We start from the raw sequence: 19501 nt of genomic DNA, 5'->3' as shown, positions 1-19501 counted from the left end.
AAAAAAAAAAAAAAAATCCAACAGCCCTGAAAAACCAGCCAGCACACTAGGAAGCCACTTTTCCCCACAGGCTACTTCTGCATGAGTGTCCCCCAGCTCTCCCAGTCAATGGAGAGATGGGAACACTGCACTGCCTTGAAAATCAACCACTTTGCTCCTAGGGGGTAGGGTCCTGTCAGCAGAGGGGACACCAACCCAGTCCCAAAGTTGAGTCACTGAGAGGAACCAGGAAGTATGACCCTAGAGACTTTGTTTCCTGCCTCCGTTGAATCAGCTTCAGACCCACAGTTCACCATTATCAGTAACGTGAAATATCACATAATGGCTGGGACTATGCAGTGAGATGCCCACAAAGGGGCTGGGATCCGATCTAGGAAGAGAAGCTCCTCGCTCGATCTTAAAACCCGAGACGTTATGTTTGAGGGGCACAGTAAACAGTGCAAGAAAACCTGCTGATGGAAGATGATTTTCATCAGTCCTTGGAGCCAGAAACTATAAAACTGGGAAGGAAAGTTTAAATAAAGAATTTATTTCCAAATTCAGCAGAACTTCTTTTTTTTTGGGACCGAGTCTTGTTCTGCTGCCCAGGCTGGAGTGCGGTGTCACAACCTTGGCTCACTGCAACCTCTGCCTCCCGGGTTCAAGGGATTCTCCTGCCTCAGGCTCCTGTGTAGCTGGGATTACAGGCACACACCACCATGCCCAGCTTATTTTTGTATTTTTACTAGAGACGGGGTTTCACCATGTTGGTCAGGCTGGTCTCGAACTCCTGACACCTTGTGATCCGCCTGCCTCGGCCTCCCAAAGGGCTGGGATTACAGGCGTGAGCCTCTACGCCCGGCCAGACCTTCTTTCTTTCTTAAAAAGCCAACTGGGTTAAAAAAAATCCAAGATTGTGTTTTTTGGTGGTGCAATAATTATAACTGTTGCCAGTCAATGCCAGCCAGTGTCTGATTGGCTTCCTGTGCACGTCCAATTTCCTCGGTGACACTGTGTTGGTGCCAGAGCTTCTGAATCTTCTTGAATCGCTCGTTGCATAAATGTAAAGGATTTCCCCGTCTAGAAAGAAGACACATGTCAGTCAGAATGTGTTCTGTTTATTCATCTATTGTAACCCAACCCTTCCTGATTTAGGGAAGGTTACAAGTTCTTGGTTTTAGACTCCCTGCAAAATTTTGGTCTGGCAGGCGACTGTGGCTATGAACAAAAATATCAGCTCTGACCGTTTGCCAAGAGCAGGTGAAAGGGAATAAGTGCTGGCAAGAGGAGGGAAAGGTACACAAACCATACTCACCCAGAGTGAGGTAAGGGAATAGAGGGTGGTGGGGAATGAGGAGGGTCCGGGTTGAGCGGCGAAAACTACCAATTATTTGTCCATTTTGTTGGTAACATGTAAAAAGGAAAGGGCATAGAGGAGAGGGTGAAAGAAGCATTATACAAGTACAAATGTTACTCATTGATTTTGCTAAGAGTGCAAAGGAAAGGAAAGGAAAGAAAAGAAAAAACGTTTCTCAGATGCAATCTTTCAGCCACAAAGTCTCAGCGAAGCAATCAAATGTGAATAACTTCCAGGTCCGATTTAAACACAAGTATAAGCTTTGGTGGGTTCCTGCCTGGGACCAGGACCCTGGGCACAGCCATCCTCTCACTCATTAACAGGGCTCTCCTCCTCCTAACAGCCCACGCCGAGAACAGTGGGAGACACCAGCACTGGGTGGCACATGGGCACAGCCTTGCAGTCCAGCGCCTGGGGCAGCTCATCTGCTTACCTTGCTTGGGTTTCTGGGCCTTCAACATCTGCTACTCAAGGCCGGACAGGCGTATCTATGGAGGTTAAAACTTACACCTCCTTTAGACAAAAGAGATGGTCTAAAAGAAGTTCTTTAGTAGTGCTTGAGGGAATTGTTGCTAGCTTATAATATACAAAAGCTACCAGAGCAGAAGTAACTTAGCCTCAAATAGTTATATTGTTCCATATGTTTTAAATCTTTGTCCCCCAGATTTTAATGTAATAAGCACATTTGTTAGCAATTAAGATTTTCTCAGACACTGGGCCTCCCCTATACAGGGCCACACAAGTCAGAGTGGGCCATCCCTGGAGTGCTCTGAGCTGGGATGAAAATTTGGCAATTCAGACCGGTTCCTTGGAGTGATAAATGGAGTAAGGTTGCTCTGTCCTGTTCTCTTCCCTTACTTAACCTCATGTTCCTCGTGGCATTCTGAAGGCTAGGAAAAGAACACCAAACCAGGCAGCAGGGCACCCTCCCTGAAGACTCCACAGGTAACACAACCACCTCTTCCAGAACCACCTCAGCCCTCCGCCCTCAGGACGTCACCAATTACTGAAGGGCTCTGCAGGCCTCGAATCAGCTAACTCAGGATGGGTCCTTACCTGAGTCCGTGGTCGGTCTCCCCATAGTCATCAAGGTAAGGAGGAGAATAAAAACAGCCTTTGGTTTTGCCAGCTAAAAATAGCACCTGACATTCCCGTACTCTGTAGAGAGAGCATTCGTACATTACAGAGTTACACATTAGTAACCAATGTCTGTATTCAGTTCCAAATAGAATGAAGTCTTACAGTACTGATATTTTAACCACTATATAGGGAAGTTATCCATTAAAAAACTGTGGGCAAATTAGGAATTAGGTTGAATTGAGACACGTTTTTGTGTCCCCTGATCCCTTTGAGAGACTTGCCTGTTTCTGGCATTAACAGTTCAGCTCAATTAAACAAATAATTATTGAGGACCTCCTATGTGTAAGAACTTGTCAAGGTACTGGGGTGATGACTAAAGTACAGATACAATCAATGCTCCAGAGGAGCTCACACTCATGTCATGTCACTGCTTCAAACCCTGAAATGGCTTCCACCTCCCCAGAGATGTCACCAGCACACAGCAGGCCCCTGGATTCTTTCACCTGTGCACAACACTCCAGTGACACGAGCCTCCTTGCCCTGAGCGGGCAGGCACATTTCTACCCCAGCAACTGTGCACGAGCCCCTCCCTGCCTAGAATGTTCTCCCACTTCTTTAGGTCTTTACTCAGAAGTCATGCTCTTAGGAAGCCTTCCCTGATCTACTAAAATTAAATCTCGCATTTAGCTCCACAGCCGCCATTTCATATTCCCCTCCGTGCTTTACTTTTCTCCTTGGCCTATAGCACTATCTACCTAAATTCTTCTCAGTCTTGCTTATCTTCTCTCTCATTAGAAAATGAGCTCCATCCATGAGGGCAGAGACCTTTGTCTGCACTGTGGGCGACTGCATTCTCAATGCCTAGTACCTGGTAGTCACTAAGCACAGGCTGACCTTCAGAACTGTGATAATATATATGAATGGAGGTAAAATCCAAAAGCCATGAAGACACAACAGATAAAATAATTCTGACTGGATTGGACAGAAAATCAGGAAGTTTCATGTTAGAGGGAGACATGAAGAAAGTAGAACAGAACTGTCGCCTGGGGCGGGGGGCAGAGGAGTGGGAATGATGATAATGAAAGAACCAATACAGAGTTGGCATGGGCCAAATGTGAGATGTGAGGAGACGAGGATCTCCATGTTTCTCCAACAAATCAAACACAGAACAGTGGTCTCAAAATTCTTGGCAATATAGTAGTTTCTTGTGACACCTCAACAGTCAGATACTGAGGCAGATCCAAAGCTAAAAAGCCCCCCGCAGGTCCTTACCTCAGGAAGATGCCCACCCCAGAGCCGCAGGAGTAGGTGTGAGCTGTGCAGGCTCCTACATCCTCCCCCTCCAGTTCAGTCTGGCAGCAGTAACTCTGGGAGCACAGCAGTGATCCGCACACAAGGCACAGAGTTGGGGCTCTGCTCTTATCACCACCCGATTTGGGGCACCTTTAAGGGACAAAAAACCCATGAGTCATTGCTCTAAAGAGTGGCTAAAGAGCTAGTGATGAAAAAACCAGCCCAGAAAAGAATTCTGCGGTGTCAAGTAGAACCGAAGAAGCATATATCCTACAGTCTACGCCAATTTATTCCTAGAATCAGGAATAGGAAACACCCTGCACATATACACAAAGACTATGTGCTGGAAACAAAGAATCAACAAGTGGAGAAAAAAAGTAAAATCATCAATAGAAGAAAAAGATAAATCGTGCCATTGTCATACAATAAAATACTATAGAGCCCTGAAAAATCAATAAAGTTATACATGTCAAGACAGACAAATCTTAGAAACAATGCTGAGTGAATGCAAAATCGGTTGGGTGCCATGGCTCACACCTATAATCCCAGTCCTTTGGGAGGCGAAGGCATGTCAGGAGTTCAAGGCTAGCCTGACCAATATGGTGACACCCCTTCTCTACTAAAAATACAAAAATTAGCCAGGCATGGTGGTGTGTGCCTGTAGTCCCAGCTACTTGGGTGGCTGAGATAGGAGAATCAGTTGAACCTGGGAGGCAGAGGTTGCTGTGATCCAAGATCACACCACTGCACTCCAGCCTGGGCGGCAAGAACAAAACTCCATCTCAGAAACAAAACAAAACAAAACAAAAACATGCAAAATAATATATGCTGCTTAGGAATAGAAAGCTATGTAGTTAATGTATAGGAATGGAAGGCTTAATATTCCATTTAGAATAATAGGTATCTTCAGAGGGAGGACGAAGAGGCAACAAAGAAGACACAGCTGGGGAGATTCAACTTTCTAGGTAATGTTTAAGTTCCTACATTGTTAAATTCTTGTTTTTTTTCTTGAGACAAGGTCTCCCTGTCACCCAGGCTGGAGTGCAGTGGCACCATCATGGCTAACTGCAGCCTCCACCTCCTGGGCTCAAGTGATCCTCCCACCTCTGCCTCCCATATTATATTGTTCTTCATGCTGCTTGTATGTTAAACATTTAACACTATATTAAAAATTACTCCCGGGTGCAGTGGCTTACGCCTGTAATCCCAGCACTCTGGAAGGTGACGGTGAGTCAATAACTTGAGGTTAGGAGTTTGAGACCAGCCTGGCCGACATGGTGAAATTCTGTCTCTACTAAAAATACAAAAATTAGCTGAGTGTTGTGGTGTGTGCCTATGATCCCAGCTACTCAGGAGGCTGAGGTACGAGAGTCACTACAATCTGGGAGGTGGAGGTTGCAGTGAGCCAAGGCTGCACTACTGCCCTCCATCCCTGGGTGACAGAGCAAGACTTGGTCTCAAAAAACAAAACAAAACAAAACAAAACAAAATTACTAAGGGCTGTTATTACTTTAAGCACAATTATTATTTAGATAAACATTCACGAATCAAATTTGCTTCTCCTGTTCCCATTGTATGACTATTCTGAAACATAGTGAAATGATGCTTTTATAAGTTACACAGTACAGAGTACTACAGATGTGATTCTTTCTTTTTTTTTTGAGATGGAGTTTTGCCCTTTGACCTTGTCACCCAGGCTGGAGTGCAATAGCTCAATCTTGGCTCACTGCAGCCTCTGCCTCCTGGATTCAAATGATTCTCCTGCCTCAGGCTCCCGAGTGGCTGTGATTACAGGTGCCCACCACCACGTCTGGCTAATTTTGTATTTTTAGAAGAGATGGGGTTTCACCATGTTGGCCAGGCTGGTCTCGAACTCCTGACCTCAGGTGATCCACCCACCTTGGCCTCCCAAAGTGCTGGGATTACAGGCATAAGCCACCAGGCCTGGCCAAGTTTCTTTTTTTTTTCCCCCCTTTTTCTCCTTCCCCTCCTCTCATAAAGTACTAAAGATGTTATGATTTTTCTACCCAAACAAAACAAAGAACAACAACAAAATCCTTCAAATTCTTTGTAGAGAGGCGTTTCTAGTGGCAGGGAATGTTCAATGCTAACAGCAAAACTTACGAGAAATTGGATGCTTGATTAATGAGGCTGCTGTAATCCTCTGGAAGGTCTATTAATTTGTTAGATTCTCTTGGATATCTGAAAATAAAGGAAAAAATTAAAAATGCTTCGTTAATTAAGGTCATATTATATTATGAGGCACTTCATGTGCACACCTGCCTAGCCTGGGCAACACAGCAGGGCCTTTCACTACTTTATCTATTGGCAAGAGAAGAAATGGAGTTAAACTGAAGGGTGGATTATTTTAGACAGGAGTTCTTAATCACATCAAAATCACTTGGGGAATTTTGAAGGGATTGGCTAGGGCTCTAACTTTAGAGAAATTACAATTCAGTAGGTAGTGGCCTGGGTATTTTTTCAAAAGTTCCCAAGGTTATTCTGATGTATACTTCTGGTTGAGGATTATTGTTACGTTTATTAAGAGTTTTCTGAGGTCAGAGTGGAATCACATGAAATTGGTGATATTCAACCATTTCTGACTTATAAAAGCTGACATTTCATGTGGTCCAACTAATAAAATTGGGGTGTTATTTCTGGATGTGTAAAAGTAACAAACAGGACAGATAATCTCCTCTAGTCTTCTGACTTTTATGGATGATGTACTTACCAGAACCAAGAGAGGTTGAGTATCCCTTATCTGAAATGCTCAGGACCACAGTGCTTTGGGTTTTGAATTTTTTTGGAGTTGGGAATATTTGCATTACTTCTATTTGGATTCTATAGAAAAGCATGCTCCACCATATCATAACAAATGCATCTCAATTGTTAATCCAGGTTGAGTATCTCTAATCTTAAAACCTGCAATCTGAAATGCTCCAGAATTGGAAACTTTTTTTTTTTTAAAGATGGGGTTTCACCCTGGTGGCCAGGCTGGTCTTGAACTCCTGACCTCAGGTGATCCACCCACCTCAGCCTCCCAAAGTGCTAGGATTACAGGCGTGAGCCACTGCACCCGGCTGGAAACTTTTTGAGTGCCAACATGATGCTCAAAGGAATGCTCATGGGAACATTCTGAATTTCAGATGTTTGGATTAGAGATGCGTGACCTGTATAACAACAGTTGAGACACATTTTGTTAGGATCTGGTAGAGCATACTTTACTACAGAATCAGAACAGAATTAATGTAAAAAGAAATGAAGAAAAAGCAATGATTAAGAAGTGACTGGCCATGTGACTGACAGGTATTGAAGGTGAGTGGCAAGCATGTGGAGCCTCATTATTTCACTCTTCATACTTCTGGAAAGCTTTCCCATAATGAAAGATAGAAAAAAAATAGAGCTAAGAGACACCTAGGCGATGCTTTATAGTTTTTTAGAGCAAATATTCTAAAATATAATAACTTGGTTATTTGCTTCCTCTGCCAAGAATAATGTAGTATATTTATGTTCATAATTCTGACTTTCACAGACTCTCATCATTACATTAAGAAAAAAAATAAAGGCAACATATCTTAACCTTTTGGAATCACTGAGGGCTTGAGAAATTAGTTTCTGAAGGAATACAGCATTTATGTCCTGATTTCACCCTTTCTCCCAACCCAATCAAGTTTTTGAGGATCTTTAACTTACCTTATAGCATCTCTTTCACCTTCTAGATATCTTTTAACTTCACTGTTATGACACCAACTTTAATGAAAACAGAGGTGGAAAAACGCAACACAATTTTACTTTTAAAGGGTTACAACCAGAATTTTTTCCCCTCCATAGCCAATAAGAGGAAAATAATATTCTTAACATATTTACTTCATCAAAAGAAACCTGGAGAAATACTATTTTGACTACAACCTTTAAAATCAGGAGAATATTTTCTAAAAGTAAGAATGCTTAATATATTAAAAATTGTGGCCATAAACATCATTATCTTACTAATTTGGATACTCTAGAAAAACTAGTCTATATTAACCTATATTAATGCCAAGTTAACATTATCTGGAGCTAAAACATTCATATTAAAAATAAAACTTTTTTGGCCAGTTGCTCACACCTGTAATCCTTGCACTTTGGGAGGCTGAGGCAGGGAGATTAAAGATTACCTGAGCTCAGGAGTTCGAGACCAGCCTGGGCAACATGGCAAAAGCCCTTCTCTACAAAAAATACAAAAACTAGCTGGGTGTGGTGGCACGTGCCTGTAGTCCCAGCTACTTGGGAAGCTGAGGTGGGAGGACTGCTTGAGCCCAGGAGGATTAGCTGTGACTGTGCCACTGCACTCAAACCTGGGTGACAGAGATGACACATGTGGAAAAATACATGTAACATTAAAATGACCATGTTAATCACTTGCAAGTCGAATGTTCTGTAGCACTAAGTACATTCATATTGTGCAACCAGCACCACTATCCATTTCCAGAACTTCTTCATCTTTCTCAACTGAAACTCAGTATTCATTAAATGCGAAATTCCTTCTCCCAGTCCCTGGCTGCCACCATTTTTCTTTCTGTTTGTAGGAATCTGACTGCTCTAAGTACCTCACTGAAGTGGAATCATACAGTTTGTATCCTTTTGTGACGGGGCTTATTTCACTTGGCACACATCCTCAAGGTTCATCCATATTGTAGCATGTATCAGAATTTCCTTTACTTTTCTGAGACAGAGTCTTGCTCTGTCACTCAGGCTGGAGTGCAATGGTGCAATCTTGGCTCACTGCAACCTCTGCCTCCCAGGTTCAAGCAATTCTCCTGCCTCAGCCTCCCAAGTAGCTGGGACTACAAGCGTGCGCCACCACACGTGACCTACTTTTAAGACTAAATAATATTCCATTATGCGTATGTACACATACCACATTTTTTGCTTCCATTCATCTGTTGATGGACATCTGGGTTGTTTCCACCTTTTGGCTACTGTGAATAATACTGCTGTAAACATGGGTGTATAATAATGTGGATGTGAGTTCCTGCTTTCAGTTATTTTGTAATCTGTGCCTAAAAGTGGAATTGCTGGATCATAAGGTAATTTTATGTTTATCTTTTTGAGGAACTGTCATGCTGTTTTCCATAGTGGCTCTATCATTTTCCATATCCCATGCACAAAGATACCAATTTTTCCACATCCTTGTTATTTTCTTTTTTAAAAGAAATAATGGCCCATCTACTGGGTGTGAAGTGGTATCTTACTGTGATTTCTGCAGTGACTAGTGATGTTGAGCATCCTTTCATGTGTTTTTTTTTGGCTATTAGTATATCTTCTTTGGAGAAATGCCTATTCGAGTCCTTTGCCTATTTTTTAATCTTTTTTTGTTGTTGTCGTCAAGTTGTAGGAATTCTGGATACATATAGTCTGGATTTTTTCTTTTGATACAGGGTCTTGATCTGTCATCCAGGCTATAGTGGTGTGGCACACAGCTCACTGTAGCCTCGAACTTCAGGGCTCAAGTGATCCTCCCACCTCAGTCTCCTGACAGGTGCACGTCACCATGCTTGGCTAATTTTTAAATATTTTGTAGAGGTGGGGGTCTCCCCATGTTACCCAGGCTGGTCTTGAACTGCTGGGCTCAAGTGATCCTCCCACCTCTGCCTCCCAAAGTGCTGGGATTACAGGGGTGAGCCATTGTGCCTGGCCTATTCTGGATATTAGTCCCTTATCATATACATGGTTTGCAAATATTTTCCCCCATTTTGTGGACAGAACAGCCATATATTTAACTCAGTCACTAACTTGACATGATTGACAGGCCAATTTCTCTAGAATTCACAGTTTTCTCAAACATAAAATTGAGAGTACTGGACTAGCTAGCCTTAAGTGTTTTCTCAGCTTTAAAAATCTATGAAAAACTGAGTGTGATGGCATGTGCCTGTAGTCCCAGCTACTCAGGAGGGAGGCTGAGGTGGGAAGACTATCTCAGCCCAGGAGTTCGAAGGCAGTCAGGAAAAAAATGGCAAAACCCTGTCTTTTAAAAACAAAAAACCTATGGAAGAAAGCCCTTAACAAGTAAGTTCATGTAAGGAAATAAACATTTCTACCACTATTCCCCTTCCACGGATATTTGTTTATGCTATTCACTAACTTGGCCAAAATTTTACCGAAAAGCCAGATCCTTAGCTAAAAAGGGCCTACTCATAGGCCAGGTGCAGTGGCTCATGCCTGTAATCCCAGCACTTCGGGAGGCTGAGGTGGGTGGATCATTTGAGGTCAGGAGTTCAAGACCAGCCTGACCAACATGGTGAAACCACATCTCTACTAAAAATACAAAACAAATTAGCCAGGTGTGGTGGTGTATGCCTGCAATCCTAGCTACTCAGGAGGCTGAGGCAGGAGGATTGCTTGAACCCAGGGGATGGAGGTTGGAGGTTGCACTGAGCCGAGATTGCACTACTGCACTCCAGCCTGGGTGACAGAGCAAGACTCTGTCTCAAAAAAAAAAAAAAAAAGGCCTACTTATTACAGCTTGAGTTATTTGTGTTGAATTCTATCAGGATCGCTATTTGAGAATTTTGCTAGGAATGTGATAACTAAAGTTTGGTTCCATAGAACTATTTAATACAACGAAGAAAAGTGTATAATCATTACCTTTCAATCAGTGAATTCATTATTTCACTATTTTCTTGAAAAAGGCAAATGAGGTTGCTTGGTAGGGAAAGATAGTTACATAAATGTTCAAAATGGCTTGTTCCAGGAACTGCAAATGAAGAACAAGAAAAGAGTGCATATAACTAAGAGCATGTTCCGAATGAGAGTTAAGCAATAGCAGAGCTTAAAAAAAAAGGATGAAAGAATTCAAATCTGCCAGGTACGTAACCTGTAGGAAGTCAACAGAAGGACATGTGGAAGGAATCCATGGAAAATGGCACAATGCATAGAGTGCAGTCAGGCGACTGGTCCCAATGTCTTGGTGTCTCAGCTTTATCATTTGTAAAATTGTGTGCCTGCACAATCTATTGCACAGGGTTATTGTGAACATTAAATTATAAAAATAATGTATGGGGATTCTGGAAAAGGACCAAGCAATACATAAATACAAGATGGTTTTACCATGAGACATGGATTTAAATACCAACTCTAATCATCACTGCAAATAATATGGAAGACTAAACTCTTTATATGATTCCAGGGCAACTAACTGAATGGAAATGCCAGTCAACACACTTCCAGAGAATAGCACTGCATCCAGGCACTGTATGGCCAGGGCCAGGCACCGTGAGAATACAGAGATACAGTCAAGTCCACGTTTATGAAATGAATGAAAACAGGACATGGAAAACAACTATGAAAAAGCAAATCAATTCCCACATTAAAATCAGATTTATATGCAATTAATTATGGGTATTCTAAATTAACACTATGCATGTTTCAAGTTAAAAATCACTTGAAATTGTCAGTTTTCACCTTTTCAAATCTGAGAAGGCTTGTTTATGAATAGTATATAATTGAACATTTTAAAATCTGAAAGCAAAACTAAGATCTTCATGGAAGAAGTGCTTTGCAGGTGTAAAAACATTTACACAGAAGTTTAACAGTCATTTGCTGAGACCCAAACAAAAGAAGACATATACATAAACATATGTTTTACTCTATAAATGTGTACATCACCATGCTGAAGTAAAGGATTACAAACTATTCCTACATTTTGAAAGAAAGTATAAATTACCTTGAATATCGGGTGGGGAAGGAACGCCATTTAAGTAATGAAAAAACAAAGCAGAACACTTCAGGAAAGGCATGATTCCAGCTCTGACACTCCTCCACAGATGCCAGCCAGATGGTATTTCTTTCAAGGCACTAAAAAAAAAAAAAAAAAAAAAAAAAAAAAAGACTATTGGGAAATCTAAGAAAAGGTCACTGTACTAATAACATAGTGTGAAAACAGAGTTGACGGTCGTTTGGAACTGATGGCATGTATGCTAAAAAAGAGTGGGTTAATAGGCAAGTGGTTGCATGTTACTGTAGGATTCCAGATGTAAGTGGTGACACAGCCTCCAATGCTGTTACTAAAATTTACAAAACTAATATAGTCACGTAAAGAGAAAATGTGGAAAACGAAAAGTTGTCTAGGATGGACTCAAACTACTGGGTTCAAGCAATCCTCCCACCTCAGCCTCTCGAGCAGCTGGGACTACAGGACATGCCACTGCACCCAGCTCTTATAAGCCACATTTTAAATAGATTTGTAATATTTTGGAACACATCCATCACTATCTATATCAAACTATTCCCCTGCAAACACTTAGACTGCTTTCAATTCTTTGTTAATATAAATAACTTCAGAGTGTACATCTTTTTCTTTTTGAGACAGGGTCTCACTTTGTTGTCGAGTCTGGAGTGCAGTGGTGCAATGATGGCTCACTGAAGCTTTCACTGCCCTGGGTGATCTGGCTACTTCAACTTCCTGAGAAGACGGGACTACAGGCACATGCCACCATGCCCGGCTAATTTTTGTATTTTTTGTTTCGCCATGTTGGCCAGGCTGGTCTCGAATGCCTGGGCTCAAGCAATCTGCCAGACTATAGTCTTGAGCCATGGCGCCTGGCTGGAGTGTCCATCTTTATATGCCTATATGGTTTTTTTCTATATGTTGAATTATTTTGTTAACGTAGGTTCTCAGAAATGGGATACTTTAGTCAAAAAATGGATATTTTAATAATTCTTGACTTGACAGTTTTTTTTTTTTTTTTTAAGACAGAGTCTTGCTCTGTCACCAAGCTGGAGTGCAGTGGTGTGATCTTGGCTCACTGCAACCTCTGCCTCCCAGGTTCAAGTGATCCTCCTGCCTCAGCCTCCTGAGTAGCTGGGACTACAGGTGCCTGCCACCACACCCAGCTAATTTTTGTATTTTTAGTAGAGACAGCGTTTCAACATATTGGCCAGGCTGGTCTCGAGCTCCTGACCTTGTGATCTACCTGCCTCAGCCTCCCAAAGTGCTGGGATTACAGGTGTGAGCCACCGTGCCCAGCCTACAAGTTCTTGATATATACTGTTGAAAGCTAAGCAAACCACTGAATTGCTATTTGTAGCAAATCATGACTCTAACCATACATGAAATTCTAATAATTTCATTTTATTCCTGCCACTACTGAATATTACCTTAAGAACAAATTATGTCAATTTAATTTGCAGTTTTAAATTCCCATTCCCAATGAGACAACATAAGTTGTAGAACAGCAACTTTCCAAAGTACATTTGATTTAGCCTCTAGTCTGTGTCAGATCCTCTGAGCAAATGAAGGGTTCCACAGCCAAATGAATGTGGGAAGCTCTGCATATCATCACCTTTCTCCCAGATTTCTAATTATGTTAGTATATGAACAGCTCAGACAAGTCCTGCAGATCACTCCACATCTTTTTTTAAAAATATGTCAACAGACAACAATTTCCCCGAATTAACAAACGAATTCCTTTCTTATGCTATCATCATCTAGCAATATTTAGGGAAATGTGTATTATATAAAGACAACTAACTCACCTTCCCGTATACTGGTGAAGTGTTTTATACAAAGCGAGAACTGCTGATTCTTCTTCACAAGTGGGATTTTCTTGATCCATGCCATTCTCTTCTGAAAGATAAGGAAATACTAGTACTCTGTATTTTCCAGTTAAGTGTTGTCAAAAGGACTGAAGACAGTAAGCATGCAAACATATTCATAAACTCACATATAACATGAAATATTCCCAGAAAACATGCAAAATTTTAATCCCTCAAGTGGGAGAACAGCACTGATCTCCATCAAACCAAACAGCCAGCTGGCATGTTTTAAGTAAAATCAAATAAACATATTGTCTTAAAGTATATGAAAAACAGGAATTTTAAATGTAAAACATAATTTAATGATGAACTCGTGGGCATTAACAAATGTAAGTTAAAAATAAAACTGGCAATCTAAAACATAAGATTCTAAACGATTTAATTACTATCCTACACATTACTGAACTTATAAAATTAAAAAAAAAATAGAAACATTCACATTACCAGGAAATTTCAATAGGAGAAAGAAATGTTTCAAAACTTTTCATATGAGGATACACAGGATAAAGCAGCCTAATTATAATTCATCTATTATTTTTATCCAAATATCTTTTCCTCTAATACTTTTTTTTCTTAAACTCTGAAAACCCAAGTATTTCCTTCAAGAAGCTGACAAAAAGGCAAGATTTACCTGTACATGAGGTAAGTAAGATCTGTATGATGTGTGCCATAGTAACCAGATGGAAAATGTGAAGGTCTCCAGTGCCAAGGCTGATCCCTGAAAAATCCTGACACTGCAACGCAGGGAAGGCGAGCACCATGCCCACCTAGGCATCAAACACAGGACATCAGACAGATCGCCCTTCCTTTCACTGCTAAGCATATGTCCATCTTCTTACTTTTACTTCTGTTTTGATTTTTTTTAAGACAGACTCTCACTCTGTTGCCCAGGGTGGAGTGTAGTGGCGTAACCTCAGTTCACTGTAACCTCCACCACCTGGGTTCAAGTGATTCTCCTGTCTCAGCATCCTGAGTAGCTGGGATTACAGGCATGCACCACCATGCCCGACTTTTTGTAATTTTAGTAGAGTCAGGGTTTCACCACATTGGCCAGGCTGGTCTCAAACTCCTGACCTCAGGTGATCTGCCTGCCCTGGCCTCCCAAAGTGCTGGGATTACAGGCCTGAGCCACCACACCCAGCCACATTTCCATTTTCTTACTGTGATCTCTCCTGAGTTCAGCTTCTCCCTTTAAGAAATCTTTGTTCTTAAAGAAAGGGTATACATATTAGAAAATCCAACAGGACTGGCTACATGAAAAGACTTAAGAGTTACAGGACTCTTGGTGGGCACTATGACTTCATTAATCCAGTAGGTCCCCTATACATAGCTTACTGTTAATAATAATAAAAACAACATTTGAACTCTTTCCAGGGAGTAGGCACTTGAAAAAACATGGGTTTTGGATGCACAAAGATCTAGATATGAATCCTACCTCCTCCTCTTATGAGCTTTTTTACACAAATTTACTCTGATCAGGCCTCAGTTTTCCTACTGGTGAACTAGAGATAATATGTTCGTGTAAACAGTAGAGATGTAAGTGTGAATGTACATAAAAGCTGACGGGTGCACAAATGCTAGCTTTAGCTTTGTTGGCCTCTTGCTAGCTGTATGGCAGTATAAGTGGTGGTGGTATTAGTCGCAGCAATGAGGACAGTAATAGCCAGCATTTATTAGGAATATATTGCTCTAAGTGCTTTACATGGATTAACTCATTGAGTTCTGACATAGTCATATGAAGTAGGCACTAACCAACTTAAAAGGCGCAGAATCTGAGATCCAGAGAAGGGGACAGCCCTTGGGGCTGCTGGGTGTGGTGGCATACTCTGTATCCTGTGCAAGGGAACCCAGTTGAGATGGGGCTGAAATTTGGTCACCCACTATTTGGATAGCTGTGTGTCTTAGCACCAGGATGTACCTGCTCAGAAGACGTACCTTTCCCTGAATTATAAGGGGGTGTCTGCTGCTAAGTAGTGTGGCCACAGGGCTGTATCTGCCAGATTTTCAACAAAATGTACAAAAGCACTGTATGGGCCAGCAGCAGGGCTTCTGTTTTTTTTTTTTTTTTTTTTTTTTTTTGAGACAAAGTCTCGCTCTGTTGTCCAGGCTGGAGTGCAGTTGCACAATCTTTGCTCACTGCAACCTCCGCCTCCCGGATTCAAGCAATTCTCCTGACTCAGCCTGCTGAGTAGCTGGGATTACAGGTGTGCACCACCACGCCCAGCTAATTTTTTGTATTTTTAGTAGAGATGGGGTTTTACCACGTTGGCCAGGCTGGTCTCGAACTCCTTACCCCAAGTAATCCATCCACCTTGGTCTTGCAAAGTGTTTGGATTACAGGCATGAGCCACTGCACCCGGCCTGTTGCTGGTGTTTTTATCAGGTTAAAAAGCACAGGTTAAAAAGCACAGAGAGGTTAAAACACTGACCTCAGTCACAAAGCAAAATAAGAGACAGAGGATGTCTTGATAACCAGGTCAAGTCTCTCAACGAGGTTCCTAAATGTTTTCTTTTTTAGGTTTCTCATAAAAGAATTATACTCAGAAGGGGTAAGGAAATCATAGGATAACTCCTTCCTGTCTGCCACTACACTGCTTACCAAACCTAAGGTAAAGTTACATAATATGACAGAGAAGTTCAAACAAACTGCAAAATACCCACCAATAAATGAAACATGTCAATATCTAATATGCATGGAAGGTCTTCATGGCCGTCATTAGGCACCAATGCTAGAGATTTAAAGAAAAATACATGAGCATATTTCATATGACAACATATGTTAAAATGCATATAATCTGCTTTAAATTTATCTTCTTGCAAGATATGTAAGAATTTATAAGCTAGAGCTTACATATAAGAAAACCAGTACTACTAAATATTTAATTCATTACTGAGAGAAGCTGAACCATTAAAAACAAAATTTCAGAGGATGAGAAATGACCATAACATGCATTACAAATGTATTAATACTCACATGCAAAAAGTTTACAAAAATGTCCTTGCACCACTGAAAGCAATGCCACTGTCCAGTGTGCTGCTGCAAATCTCGTCAGTGACCTAAGACAGTCATCCTGAATTAAAGAAACCAACACAATTAACAAAAAAACCAACATATAAAGCAGTTGTCTTTCAGGAATGCTAGTTCAGAGCACAGCTGGATGCACAATGAAACTGCTCTAGATGGTATGGAACCAAATCTATGAAATCTCAATGACATGTCTCTAACACAGGATAAATGAAATGGGAGATGTCTAAGTGTATGCTGAATACATGAAACCTATCTCTTTGCCACCATGTTGCTGGCTTTCTCTAGAAAAGAAAAGAATACAGAATATATGCAACAGACAGAAAGCAAGGGACACGCTCAAGATGAAGATGCAGGCTGGGAGTGGTGGCTCACGTCTGTAATCCCAGCACTTTGGCAGGCCGAGATGGGCAGGTCACCTGAGGTCGGGAGTTCGAGACCAGGCTGGCCAACATGGAGAAATCCCGTCTCTACTAAACATAGAAAATTAGCCGGGCGTGGTGGTGCACACCTGCAGTTCCAGCTACTCGAGAGGCTGAGGCAGGAGAACTGCTTGAACCTCGGAGGTGGAGGTTGCAGTGAGCTAAGATCGCGCCACTGTACTCCAGCCTGGGCAACAGAGCAAGACTCTATCTCAAAAAACAAATAAACAAGCCAAGATGCGGATGCAGTATTTCTTTATTTTTATCCCAAAGAGATACTCTAAAACATATATTTCTTATGTTTATCCTACAGAGATATTCTAAAATGTGGATACTCTTCTTTAAAATGTAGAGTATCCTAAAGAGATTCTCTAAATGTAGTTTCCCCAATATTTGGAGTATCCTAAAAAGATATTTGGACATATTCACTAAAATGGGGGCACAAATGAGGGTGCCTGCAGCTATTAAAAACTGTTATGAGGACTAAAAAGCAATAATAAGAAAACTCTTGATTTAAAAAATAAGGCAGAAACAAAGCTACATGTGAGTACCAATTGTAATCAAGCATGAATATGCTAATAGAAAAAGATGGATATGTGATAAGTTGATGACTTTTTCTTCCCGCTTATTTTTTCATTTTCCAAATTTTCTGTAATGTTGTGTGGTTCAATAAATATTGAGGTCCTACTATATACACTAGGTCTTGGTTCTGAAGATCTTCAAATAAAACTCATTCTCCCTTCTCCTGCTCTCAAAGAGCTTAAAGCCCTGGGGGTGGGAAAGGAAAAAAGTGGGGAAGGGGGCAGGCATCACAGATGAGAGAACTCTAACTCACAGTACATGCTCGGAGGGCTTTCTCCGGGAAAGGAAAGCTTGGACAGCATCTTACAGTAGCAGTCTGCTTAGGGCATTCTAGACAAAGGAAATTGAATATGCAAGGCTTGGGAACTAGCACTGAGGAATTTGAAGTGATTCTACAAGTCTGGACCACAGGGGCAGGAACTGGGAGGAGGTGATAATGGAGAAATAGGTTAAGAAGTTTGTAGAAGTATGAAGAATATGATTAGGGTTGTTTTTGGAGGAAGTCCTCTGATAATGTGTTAGAGAAGGGTGAGATTCTTGGTAAAAACTGTTACAATAATCTAGGCAAGAAATGATAATGGGGCTGAACCAAATGAGTAGAAGGAACGGAAAGGATTTGACAGACTTTGCTGACCAACTGAATGTGAATGCCCAGGCTAAATAATGTATCCAGGCTGGGTGCAGTGGCTCACACCTGTAATCCCAGCACTTTGGGAGGCTGAGGCGGGTAGATCACCTGAGGTCAGGAGTTCAAGACCAGCCTGGCCAAGTTGGTGAAACTCTGTCTCTACTAAAAACACAAAATAGCCAGGTGTGGTGGCGTGAACCTGTAATCCCAGCTACTCGAGAGACTGAGGCAGGAGAATCGCTTGAACCCAGGAGGCAGAGGTTGCAGTGAGCTGAGATTGCGCCACTGCTGTCCAGCCTGGGTGACAGAGCGAGGCTCTGTCTCCAAAAAGAAAAAAAAAAAAACTGTTGGTGTGTATAAAATCACACACATACACATACACACAAACACACACACACACACACACACTCTCAAAGAATATGAAATATGAAATGAAATTAAAAACTGCTTTTTCTTTTTTAAAATCTGTATTTAAACATTTTTCACCACATGGATTATCTGTAAAATAAAATAAAACATGCTTTAAAATAACTTGGCCAAAGAAAGGAAGCAAAGAGCTAGGGTGCTAGACTGAAGGAAGGCAACACTGAGAGCAAGAATAAGAGGATAACTAAGCACACTCGTCCACAGAGGAAGTGCATGGAGAAAAAGAAGAGAGGACACTGATGGGGAAGAGATGGATTCCACAGATGGGCATTCTTCCAAACCACATAGAAGAAAGGGTAGTAGGATCCCTTATCCTCTGATACAGGAGTGAATGGAGTTATTCATAAGTTTTAACAGTGGAATCAGGAAAACAGAAGTTGTTCACCCTAATAGTTATACACTTTAAAAAATTAAATTAAAAAATTTAAAGAATAGACTGCATTTTATTATTATTATTATTATTATTATTTTTTTTTTCTGAGACAGAGTTTCGCTCTTGCTGTGCAGGCTGGAGTACAATGGTGTGATCTCAGTTCACAGCAACCTCCACCTCCTCGGTTCAAGCGATTCTCCTGCCTCAGCCTCCCAAGTGATCTGCCCACCTTGGCCTCCCAAAGTGCCGGGGTTACAGGCGTGAGCCATTGCGCCCTGCCTAGACTGCATTTTATAAGGCCAGCATAACTTTGATGCCAAAATCTTACAAGAAAAAAAAACAGGCCAATCTCTCTTATATGCATAGGTGTAAAATCTTAGACAAAACATCACACGGCTGTGTGGAGTAGCTCATGCCTGTAATTCCAACACTTTGGAAGATTTAATTGGGAGGATCTCTTGAGCCTAGAAGTTTGAGACCAGCCTGGGCAACATAGTGAGACCCTGTCTCTAAAAAAAAATGAGAAATAAAAAATAACATATCACAAATCAAATATAGTGATATATAAAAATGGATAATATACATAAACGGGTTGAAATTATTTCAAGAATGCAAGATTAGTTTAACATGTGAAAGTTAATCAATGTAGCCGGGCGCGGTGGCTCAAGCCTGTAATCCCAGCACTTTGGGAGGCCGAGGCGGGTGGATCACGAGGTCAAGAGATCGAGACCATCCTGGTCAACATGGTGAAACCCCGTCT

At 41.4% G+C, this 19501-nt stretch overlaps 1 protein-coding gene across 4 annotated transcripts in view; it reads right to left on the bottom strand.

Annotated features, from left to right (window-relative positions):
• Positions 1-898: 898 nt before the first annotated feature.
• The window catches only part of UBR2 (ubiquitin protein ligase E3 component n-recognin 2), a 118178-nt gene continuing 99575 nt past the window's right edge, over positions 899-19501 (bottom strand). For all 4 annotated transcript variants that reach the window (XM_017547291.2, XM_017547292.2, XM_017547290.2 and 1 more), the window contains 11 exons: positions 16260-16356; positions 15947-16014; positions 13917-14052; positions 13226-13316; positions 11415-11545; positions 10337-10445; positions 7403-7459; positions 5834-5911; positions 3689-3859; positions 2393-2494; positions 899-1059 (listed from right to left, as the gene is read on the bottom strand). In XM_017547291.2, coding sequence (XP_017402780.1) covers positions 918-1059; positions 2393-2494; positions 3689-3859; positions 5834-5911; positions 7403-7459; positions 10337-10445; positions 11415-11545; positions 13226-13316; positions 13917-14052; positions 15947-16014; positions 16260-16356 — 1182 coding nt within the window. In that variant the 3' untranslated portion in view covers positions 899-917. The remainder of the gene's footprint in view (positions 1060-2392; positions 2495-3688; positions 3860-5833; positions 5912-7402; positions 7460-10336; positions 10446-11414; positions 11546-13225; positions 13317-13916; positions 14053-15946; positions 16015-16259; positions 16357-19501) is intronic.

The sequence above is a fragment of the Cebus imitator genome, unplaced genomic scaffold (genome assembly GCF_001604975.1).
Source record: "Cebus imitator isolate Cc_AM_T3 unplaced genomic scaffold, Cebus_imitator-1.0 Scaffold197, whole genome shotgun sequence".
Classification (NCBI taxonomy): Eukaryota; Metazoa; Chordata; class Mammalia; order Primates; family Cebidae; genus Cebus; species Cebus imitator.
The sequence above is the reverse complement of the archived record's forward strand: the minus strand, read 5'-3'. Positions and strand labels throughout refer to the sequence as shown.